Raw genomic sequence first — 10,959 nt, 5'->3', positions numbered from 1 at the left:
CTAAATGTAAGTCTAAGAATGCTTTCTTGTAATAATAAAGATCATATTGCCTATGAAGTCGATCAATTTTCTTTCTTTCTTTTTTTGCCTTACTTGTCTTTTCACGCATCTTCATCTTCGACAAACGAGGTAAGTCGCTACTCGGGTCTTTCATACCAAACACGCACCTAGGGCGGTGAAAAGCTTGTCTCGACCCAAGGGTAATATAAGTTCCTTTTGCTTCAAATATGTTTTTTTTACTATTTGGACTACCTACCCATAATCTCTACTTTTGAGTACATAGTCGAAGGCTTAATAAGTATTAGGCGCTGAAAATCAAAAACAACATATTTTGTACCTTTTGAAAGAAGATTACCACGAGAAGAGAAGAGTCGTTGCATTATGAACTCGGGGTTACGAAAAGGCTGCCAATCGGGTTCCACAAGTGACTAGGGGCTACGACGCCTCCCAATCAAGCGAACTGAAGGACAGTCATAATAAGCACTCTGACTTGTGATCAACGTGTCCTGAACTAATCAAAGGAAAAGGCCATTAAGAAACCCGCAATATGCTATCAAAAGAGTCCGGCACGAAGTACTCCCATCAAGCATGAAAAATGTTTGAGTTCCCAACTAAAACTAACAAAATCTACCAAGTGTTTTTACAAACTACATGGTAAAAATAAAGAACTACAAAGAGGGTAAAAAGTCCATCGCGTCCATGAAGGCCTTGGCTATCTCGGTTGCCTCCTCAACCTTGTCGGCCAACGACTCTTCCGACTCATTCCCGAAACCTTCCAGGAGGACATTTGTGTTGAGCTCCGGTTCGTGGCTCTTCAGGACGGCTAGTGCATAGGCGAGTGCTAGTTCCACACTCTGTCGGGGCTAGCTTGAAAGGTATTCAGTGACCACCCCTTGGAACCCACCGAATGGGCAAGCTTGGTGGCCCGTAGAGTGAGCTCTGGAGCATCCTCTCCACCGGGAGCCTCTGTCTGGATCCCAATCCCGGCAAGCACTTCCTGGAAGATGTTGAGCACGACAACAAGCTATTGGCGGACAGCTGACATATGGGCCTCTTCCTGGGTGATGGCTTCTTGGGCCGTGGAGAGTTTTGCAAGGCGACATGTTAGGAAGACAAAATGGATGAGCAACATGTTAGGATACTAGAAGCTCACCCTTGATTTGGTCCTCCAGCACAGCGTCCTCCTTCTATTTAGCGGGTATCACTTGAGAGAGCTGGTGGTGTAGCTCGATAGCCTCCTTCTCGAGCTTAGCCACTTGGATGGTGGCCTTCTCAATATTGCAACGGGTCTTGTTCAAGCGATGCATGACAAACTTCAAAAAATGATAAGGTCAGGATCAGTCATTTCACAAATTAGATTAATAACCTGCAGGAAAGATGAATTCAAACCACGCATTCCATCAAACATAAGAAATTAATCCTTAGTATACCTGAGTCATTTCTTGATTAGCGAAGGCTTCACCAGGACCAGGAGGGGCATTAGTCTCTTGCTCCCCGACACTAGCGGAGCTAAGGGAACATCACCTGATGAGCTCACTAGAACTACCGCCTTCTCGTATTCCTAGGACAAAGGCTAAAGCATGCCCAAAAAAATTAAGAACAAGAACGACTACAAGGGATGTGGGTAAATATTCAGCTTACAAAGGTCGGGGCCGATGTAGAAGACATTGGGTTGGCGGAAGCAGAAGGAGCAGGAACAGTTTGCATCAGTGGCCTAACACCGCCCGATGCCGAATCTACTCCCGCGAAGTCATCACCCTCCAACACCATGTCGCTGCTGAAGGAGGTGATCTGTAGCATGCTGCTGCCACTCTCACTCGGACCCCTGCTCCCCGTGATAAGAACATCATTTGGGTCTGTAGCCGGTGCCCCTGCATTCTCGGCCTCCGAATCAGGTCCTCCACGTACAGGAAGTTGTCCAAGCCCGTGATAGCTGTCACTACAAGTATGACTACTCGAAAAAAAACAAGAATTGAGAAGGGTTGTGGCACTTACCAATATGATTCTTGCCCAAGCTTCAGAGTCCATTTCCACGATAGGAGTCAGGACGTTCTTGCAGCTAGAAGAGGGGATGTCCTCAAGAAGAACCTTGAACCTCTTGTCGGTAGCCTCCAGTAAATACACTATGAGAAGAAGCAACATACAATGAGAATAGATCTTGCAGATCCTTTACATCTGACTAGTCGGGATCAGGAAGTACCTATCTTACCATTTCGGGCCAGATCCAATCCAACTAGAAATTGCCAAGCCCTGGTAATCCTTGACTTCAGATGACTAAGGCGGCGCTTGATGAAGTCCCTGGCAATATCATAGCCATCAGATTCCTCTCCTTCAAGTACAGGACCTGCCCGATAAGGTTCCAACAAATGGTGGTCATCACTGGCCCCTCTAACCAGGCGAGCCTCGACGGCGATGATAAGCCCCAGTAAGGAAGCCCCTTCAGGCCAGGTTGGCAATAGAACCATTTCTTGTGCCAACCCGACCAGGAGGACTTGGCGGCAAAGTTAATTTACTCCGTCGACTTGCCTTCTTGGAGCCAAAATCCGCATCGCCAACGACCTTGTTCTGGAGCCTCTACAAGGCATAGAAGTACTGAAAGAGGTCGAGGGATGGGTGGAAGCCAAGAAACACCTCGCTTAGATGCAGGAAGACGCTAAGCGTGATAATGGAGTTGGGATTGCGGTGGTTCAGTAGAAAGAAAGCACCTCGAGGAAGAAATTGGAAGGAGGGAAGCTGAAGCCAGAATGTAAGAAGTCAAGGAAGACCACCGAGCTGTGAGTGTTCGGTCTCGAGATTGTCTACCCCACCGTCGGCGTGTAGGGGATCAGAACCCAGGGAGGAATCACCTCATTGCTCTCGGCCTTCTCCAGAACCTCCTCTGTGATCTCGGATTCCTGCCACTCCGGGATCACACTCGCCATCTCGTTGGCGAAGGAGCTCTATTTCCCGATCTTCTTGTTGCCCATGGCGGCAGAGAGATTGAGGGAAGAGGGTTTTCGGGGGTTTTTGGAGCAAGGGCACAAGAAGAACGATGAGTGTGATGGAAAGCAATCGATGACGGAAGAATGGACGTTGAAGTAGGTTCTCCCTTTGCCTTTATGCAGGGCGGGGCTCCTGAAAACGGTGGTTCAGCTGACAACGTGACACGACTCAAGGCCATCATCTCCCTCTTTATCGTCACATCGAATTTAATACCTGGTGCACGCATGGCAGTTGGCGCCATACCTCGAGCAGTTTCGCTCCTCGTGCTGCTACAGTAATCATAGTACTATGTCAGGAAAAGATTCTCACCACTACCCGAAATCTCCATTGCGACATTTTAATTTTCAAAATTCACCAGCGATGAACTTTTTTCCTTTCAAATGGCAAAGCTAATAGAAAACCTACTCGAATGAAAACACCTTATCAAGAACTCTCTCGACAACTTGGAGGCGTTCAGGATCCCGAGTAGAAAATAAAAGAAAAATCGGTGAGGTCCTAATCGATGACATGGTCAGACAAAATTTTTATCTTTGTTGGCTATATACTTAATCCGCCAAGACTCATTTCACGTACTGATGGGGGCTTGACGTTGAATAATAGATAATTACCATATCCAAGCACCCTAGAGTTTACCGTAACTAGGAAGGTTTATCTCCAAGAATAGAAGGCGGAGTCCAGATGACGTACGACACCTCATATATATACGAAGCCAAAGGGCCTTGCGGAGGACGAGCCCAAACAAGTTGGGGACAAGCGATACGAAGTCATTAGAAGCTAATATAAGCCAACAGAAGCCGGTGAGGAAGTCATCGACTAGATTTAGATCTATTTAGGCTAACTACATACCCTTGTAACAGGATCAGGTTAATATAAAATAAACAGAACGTAAAGTTAGGTACGAACCTATCTAAAAACCCATATGTGTTACTTTGTGATTCGTCTATTTTGAATATCACTTATTTTTTCGATAAGCTCGTTAGATCGACAGTTCACCAATTATGGATAAACCTTCTTAATTCGTAGGGAAAAAAGAGAACCTATGTATTCCCCTTGCATTATATTCTTAAGTGAAGCGAAAAAAAAGCCAGACCAACACACGTACTCTCATCGACAAGGCAAAAGGTTTTGCACTAGATCAACTGCAATGGACAGCTTGAGGAGTGCAGTGTGCAGCTTTCAGGTCCGACCATATCATTCAGATCGGATGTTGTCCAGTGAGATCTCGGTTAGCCCCCACGCCCTTATCAGATGTTGTCGCTCCACACGTCCACTTCGTTTCGGCTCCCATTCTCTCCAAAAAAACCTGCTTCCGAACGACCACCGTTCAGTCCCATGTCCACATCGATGTATATGCACATGTACACGAGCCCCTTCTTGTTGAAACTACTATTGTCTCGAGATGAAGCTAAGATCCTGTTTGTTTCAGCTTCGGATTCTGGTTTTCAGCTTTTATAATCCGAAGCTGAAACAAACAGGCAGCTTTTGGTTATAGCTTTTTAAAATCTGTTGGTTGGATTGTGAGAATCTGAGAAGCTGGTTTTCCTCAACTTTTGATAGATTATGAAAGTCCATTTTACTAAACTGTCCATTAAATTTTTTTTAGAATCTACAATCTAAAAGCTTTTTACAATCCAGCTTTTCACAATCCAGCTTTTAACAATCCAGCTTTTATAAGTTGCTTTTCAGAATCTCTAGCTGAAACAAACAGGCCCTAAGACAAAAGCTCACCTGACCCAACTGCAGTGCAAGAGTGCACGGCACACCATATGACGAAATCAGATTGGCACGTCACATGAATTTCGTTGGTGCTTAAAAAAGAGCTGGTTGTGTGTGGATTTCTGCTAGGTCCCGTTTTGAGGCACTTGAATTTCGTACTAGTTCTCAAGTAAATACTAGTTCTACTCTCAAGAGATAGCATTGCATCTATTCCGGTCCATTTCGACAGTACCAAAGCCGCAGGCCTCCTTTGTAACAAAGGAAAATCAAAGGAATTTTGTAGGATTAGGATCCTATAGGAAAAGCCCCAACGTGCTCATTTGGAACAAAGGAATGCACCTTATAAAATTCCTATGGAATGCCTCAATTCATATGAATTTTGGAGGAAATCTAACATGAGGTCCAACCTAATGGAAACTTTACTTTGTGTATTGTTCTCTTCAAATTCTTGTGTTTTTCATGTGTTACATCCAAATAGTTCATTGCAAAATTTACTGCACTATGAATTCCTATAGGATTGCGAGTGTCAAACAACTTTAATCCTACGTTTTACCTATTTTTACATTTTGATAATCCTTCATTCCAAGAGTCCCTTAGCGTTCATATGGTCGGCAGCTAGGGACGGGTCTCCTTGGAGGTATTATCTCCGTTTACAAATAACTGTCACTTTTGATTTTACTATTCAACATTTGAATTCATTTTTTCCGCAAATATTTGTTCAAGTAGATAAAAATAAGCTTAAATCTTTGTTTATAACAAATCTAATGATACTTTTCCCGCTTTACTGAGCTAATTTTTTAACAAAAATGACAATTATCTATAAATGGAGGGAGTAAAAAGTTAAAAAAAAAAAACAAGCGAAGCAGACAGCATCCTGTGCGAAACGTCATCGGCAACAGACTCGCGCACTGGAACCTCACCATTGTCCAATGATCACGAGTGCTGAATAAAATAGCAAGGAGAAAAGTCAGTTCAGACATCTCTCACCTTATCATCATGCATGTGAAAAAGTGAAGCCCGATCCAGCCCATCAGATCAAAGTAGCCAGCCACACATGTGGATACGCACACGTTCTTTTCACAGTTTCACTCCACCCCTCCTCCGTTCCTATCCTACTTGTAGTTGTACACATGCATAGATCCTTTTTTTTAAAAATCATTTTAAGTACACTTAACATATATCTATTCACGCTTTCTAAATTTTAGAGGCTGAAATTTAAGTAGCGAGGATAAAACGGTGACGACCACTATGTATACCATGACTGATGAGGTTTAAGACTCGAAGAGAGGATTTTTGAGGTCACCGTTATGCTTCTTAAGTTTAGAGGGATGCTAATAAAATAGACGGGTCCCATAGAGTAGGCGGTTGTGGGTGACGAAAGATGATCAGTGGGCCAGTGTTGGGCTAGGGAAGACGAGGATGTCAGGCTAGGTCGATGATGGCAGAGACAAATACAGGTGAGCGACGCAAGGGAGCTAAATGCCAAGGCGGATGTTATAGAAAAAAGATCCACCATTATATTCGAATCTGACGGTACGAGAATGTTGATAAAAAAATTCAAAAACAAACATCTGATCATTAGCATCCATCATATTCATTAGGTTAGCTCCAATGGATTCCCTTCGGGGACCAAAATCCTGTCGTGAAGGGATTTTCGTTCCCTTCAGCGTTCCAACGATTTCCCTTTACGGTTCTCTTCACGACGGGATTCTCAGGGTTATTTCCTTCAGGACGGGATTCTCTCTTCTTTCCCTTCGCGATTCTTCTTTCCCTTCCGATTCTCCTCGAAGTGAAGTTATTGGAGATGAGAGAAAATAAAGGGAATAGAAATAGGAAAGAGAATTAGAAAAGGAATGAAATGCAGAGAATATAGTTGAGAATGGTCTTAATTGTTGTACACGATAACGGTGTTGTTACTCTTAAATGAAAGAGCAGTGCTCAAGTTCATGTCAAAAAAATATAAAACAGTTGTTGGGGAAAAAAAGTACGATACGGTGGACATGAACATAACAGTGAAAGGAGGAGCAGAGCTTACACCGACGAGGACAAGATTGTGTCTCCAATTTTTCCCGGCTCTCGTTTTGCTGCCATCCTCCTCCCCATTTCACCTCCGGGCCCACCCGTCACTCACCCACCACCGTCCCGACAGCGACCTCACTCCCACTCCCCCAGCGGCCTAGCCTTTACTTATCCCGAATGCTCCAACCAATCACAGGCCACTGAGCTCTCTCTCTCTCCATCCCTCTTCCAGCTCCAGAATCCGGCGTTCACAGGCAGATCTCACGATAGCAGTCGCCGTTGATTGATTCAAGCTAGACTGCAAGATTAAGATAGATCGACAGGTGCAGAGAGAGAGAGAGAGAGAGAGAGAGAGAGAGAGAGAGAGGGTTGCTCAGCTTGATTGGTAGGTGGAGAGAGAGGTTGATGCGTGCATGGTGATGAGGGTGCGGGTTATGGGGATGAGCAGCAGCCGGGAGCTAGTGGTCTCGGCAGTCTTCACGGCGCTCCTCGTCGCCTCCATCCTCCTCCTCCCGTCCCTCCTCCTCACGGGCGGCAGGCTGTCTCCCGGGTCCAAGAACTGGCCCTTCTTGGCTGCATCCTCGGGCGGTGCTGCAGGCGCCGGCGAGGAGCAGTCCCCGCGGTACCCTGTCTCCTTCGCGTACCTCATCTCGGCCTCCTCGGGCGACGCGTACCGCGCCGCACGGCTGCTGGCGGCGCTGTACCACCCGGCGAACAGCTACCTGCTGCACCTGGACCGGGAGGCCCCGGCCGAGGAGCACCGGCGGCTGGCGGAGCTGGTGTCCGGGCGCGGCGTGTACGCGCGGGCCGGGAACGTGTGGATCGTCGGCAGGCCCAACCTGGTGACCTACCGCGGCGCCACGATGCTGTCCACCACGCTGCACGCCGTGGCCGTGCTGCTCCGGCTGCGCCGCCGCTGGGACTGGTTCGTCAACCTCAGCGCCTCCGACTACCCCCTCGTCACCCAGGACGGTAATGTTAATCTTTTTTAAAAATGTGATTATTAGGTGATTATGCTTGCTGTTAATGTAGAAATCTTTTGGGATTTTCGCTTGCAGACTTGATGGAGGCGTTCTCCGGTCTGCCCAGGGATCTCAACTTCATACAGCACACCAGCCACCTGGGCTGGAAGATGTAAGAACTCGGCTGCTCTGTTAGGATTGCAATGATCATCAATTCATCAATTCGATCGGAAAGTTCACGTGCTTAGCTATTTTCTACAAATTTCTTGCGAAATGGAAGCGTTTAACAGAGTATTAAAATCATGCTAGCTCTGCAGAAAGAAGCGGGCGCGGCCGGTGATCCTGGACACGGCGCTGTACGAGGCCGGCGCGTCGGAGCTCATCCGGCCGGCGAACGTCACCACCAACCTGAGGAGACTTCCCACGGCCTTCAAACTCTTCACAGGTGCGTGCCAACTTCCACACTGTTCCAAAAACCAATTCAGCTCGATTTGCCGTAAAACTCCTGCAATTGGCGAGCCCCCTGCTCCTGCGAGAATCGAACTGTTTTCTGCAAAATTCCTGCGTTCCAAACTGGCCTTAAAACTGCTGCCAGGTACAATACTAAGCGTGCTAGCGACCGATTAGGACAGCGATTTTTTAGTCAAACGTCTGTTGATCGGACGGTACGGCTCCGTACTCTCCGCCGCCTCTGTGTGTCACACGGATGGTGCCGCTGCCGCTGCCGTTGCCGGTGCACTAGCTGGTGGTTGGTCTGAGAGACTTCACTTGCCGTCGAAGTCACAGGAGACGTCACGTATACGGAGAGGCCGACCAGTACATGTGGGCGTGAACCTCTGTGATCAGTACCGACGAACTTTTCCAAAATAAAATAAAATAATCTCATCTAAATGGCATCTTGTCAATGGAGCAGGTGGCGTTGCACCATTCGCGTACGAACCTTGGCTTAATCGCGGTTAATAAGTCTCCCAGATCTGAACCAGTGGTGATCATGGTTAGTTTATGCTTTCGTACTCGCAAAGCCAGTCAGACCATGAGACCAACCGATGTGCTGAGGCATCGGCAATGGAAAAGCCAAGCTGCTTCGATCTTGGTTTCTTTTGCCAGCGCTTGCTTCCAAGAAACGGCAGGAATGCCGACATCCAATCTTGCCTGACCTGTTTTTTCAGTAGGAATTTCAGATAAGTTGCACTGGTCCTCGCAGAATTCATACTAAAACTTTACAGAGAAAAGTTGCCGGAATTTAGAATTTTTCGCGTAAGTCTAATGCGAAGATGCGCATATTTCCATGTATTCTCGGGAAAGAAAAAACAGTTATTTGCATACGTGTATGTATGATTCCGATTTCCATGAACTTGAGATGGACTTGCCTGCAAAGCTGATGTGGAATGGATGGATGGCTGAACGCAGGGTCGGCATGGACAATGCTGTCGCGCTCCTTCGCCGAGTACGTGACCATGGGCTGGGACAACCTGCCCCGGACGCTGCTGCTCTACCACGCCAACATCATCTCCTCGCCGGAGTTCTACTTCCAGACGGTGGCCTGCAACTCGCGGCGGTTCCGCAACGCCACCGTGAACCACGACCTGCACTTCATCAAGTGGGACAACCCGCCCAAGCAGCACCCGCTGTACTTGACCTCCAGGGACCTCCGGCGGATGGTGCTGAGCGGGGCGCCCTTCGCCAGGAAGTTCAGGGAGGGCGACCCAGTCCTGGACCGGATCGACCGGGAGATCCTGCGGCGGCGAGAGCCGGGCCAGTTCAGCTACGGCGGGTGGTGCTCCGAAGGGGAGGTGGCGCTGTGCTCCAACCCGCAGGAGCCCAGCAGGAAGGTGTTGATCAAGGCCGGCGCCGGGTCGAGGAGGCTCAAGGCGTTGCTGAGCAAGATGCTGTCTGCAAGAAATTTCAAGAAACAGCAGTGTAGGTGAGGGTATAGTCTAATTCTGATCAAACATGTCATGTACAGAAAGAACAGACATGAAGTCAAGGCAATTTTGGTTGAGAGGAGTCTGAAATAGAGAGACAGTGCAATCTTACAGAATAAGGATTTATACCAATTATGGGCTAATCAGGTCATTTATAATTATGTTTGACAGAATCAACATTCAGCTTGTGTACTAATCCCTCATGTTATAAATACATGTCGTTTTGGATAAGACATAGTTTCTAATGTATATTTTTCATCACTATTTTCTATTATAATATTTTTATAAAATCCATGGAATTTATAATATTATGAAAATATTTTTCGACAAATCTACATATATGATTTTAAGATTTTCAAACTAAATACTTTTAAGCTATTATTAGTTAAAGTTTTAAAAGTTTAACTAAATATTTTTTTAAACGACATGTATTTATGACCGAAGAGAGTATACTCCTTTTTCTCATCTTTTTATAGCTCTATTACTGGTATCGACAAATTAGCTTCATGACAGTATCCACAAGTAAAATTGAACTGGTTGATGGAATTCTGGGTGCCCACTTGTCTATACAAGTCAGAAAACATGGAAACTGGTTGATGGAAACTCTTGGTCTCTTGCAATAACACTTACAGTTGTACTTTATGATGAAAATAATACATCAATTTGTATTATTTTTTTCTGGTTAGTGCTTCTATCCTCTTCCAACGACTAAATTTCGAGCCACAAGAAACAAGACATTTGGAAGGAGCAATCTGAGAATAAGAAATCTATTCTGCAAAACTACAATAATTGCGGATTTGTATGGTCAAAAGCTTTGGCCTTTGGGCAGGTACATCACATCAGTTGATATGACAACCTTGCTACACCCAATCTTTGTTGTGCAGAAGTTATTAACCTCGGCTTTTAACCTCTTATTCTGTATAAATTCTTTCATCCAAATTGGGTTGGCGCATACGGTACAACTACCAAAGAAATAGTATCAAGAATTATAGTAATACAGAGCATGAATTTCGTTTTCGTTACCATGAAGCAATCATTGAGAAGCATAAACACAACATGATGTCAACATCTACAGCGCATCGATGATGCGCCAAAAAAAGCTCGCTAATGACAAGCAACGAAGAAAACGCGTGTCGTAGTTGATTTGGCACAGGTAAATCTCTTTTCCAATCTCTGCCTTTGGAGCAAAAGGGACGGACCACCTAGCTACCGACAATTTTCTTCCGAAAGAGAGAACCTCATCGATCGAGAAACCATTAGCTGCTAAGAAATGAAGTGCAATCCATTCTGATGTTCATGTTCTCACTAGTGCGTGGAATTCGCTGTGCCACTAAACCCATTCTTGTACTGAACGC

At 46.0% G+C, this 10,959-nt stretch overlaps 1 protein-coding gene across 1 annotated transcript; it reads left to right on the top strand.

Moving 5' to 3' along the window:
• Positions 1–6,900: 6,900 nt before the first annotated feature.
• On the top strand, positions 6,901–9,835 carry LOC133907730 (beta-glucuronosyltransferase GlcAT14A-like). The gene is made up of 4 exons (XM_062349809.1): positions 6,901–7,689; positions 7,776–7,851; positions 7,997–8,124; positions 9,090–9,835. The coding sequence occupies exons 1-4, from the start codon at positions 7,131–7,133 to the stop codon at positions 9,605–9,607; spliced, it is 1,281 nt and encodes a 426-aa protein (XP_062205793.1). The 5' UTR covers positions 6,901–7,130; the 3' UTR covers positions 9,608–9,835.
• Positions 9,836–10,959: the final 1,124 nt, after the last annotated feature.

Source organism: Phragmites australis, chromosome 24, assembly GCF_958298935.1.
Source record: "Phragmites australis chromosome 24, lpPhrAust1.1, whole genome shotgun sequence".
Classification (NCBI taxonomy): Eukaryota; Viridiplantae; Streptophyta; class Magnoliopsida; order Poales; family Poaceae; genus Phragmites; species Phragmites australis.
This window is presented reverse-complemented; position numbering and strand designations above follow the sequence as displayed.

What these genes read in the sequence shown, in the direction of transcription:
- LOC133907730 (XM_062349809.1), top strand. Translation starts at nt 7,131, where the DNA reads ATGGTGATGAGGGTGCGGGTTATGGGGATGAGCAGCAGCCGGGAGCTA. An exon ending in CCCCCTCGTCACCCAGGACG is followed by an intron (nt 7,690 to 7,775) that starts GTAATGTTAATC and finishes TTTCGCTTGCAG; the next exon opens with ACTTGATGGAGGCGTTCTCC. An exon ending in GGCCTTCAAACTCTTCACAG is followed by an intron (nt 8,125 to 9,089) that starts GTGCGTGCCAAC and finishes GGCTGAACGCAG; the next exon opens with GGTCGGCATGGACAATGCTG.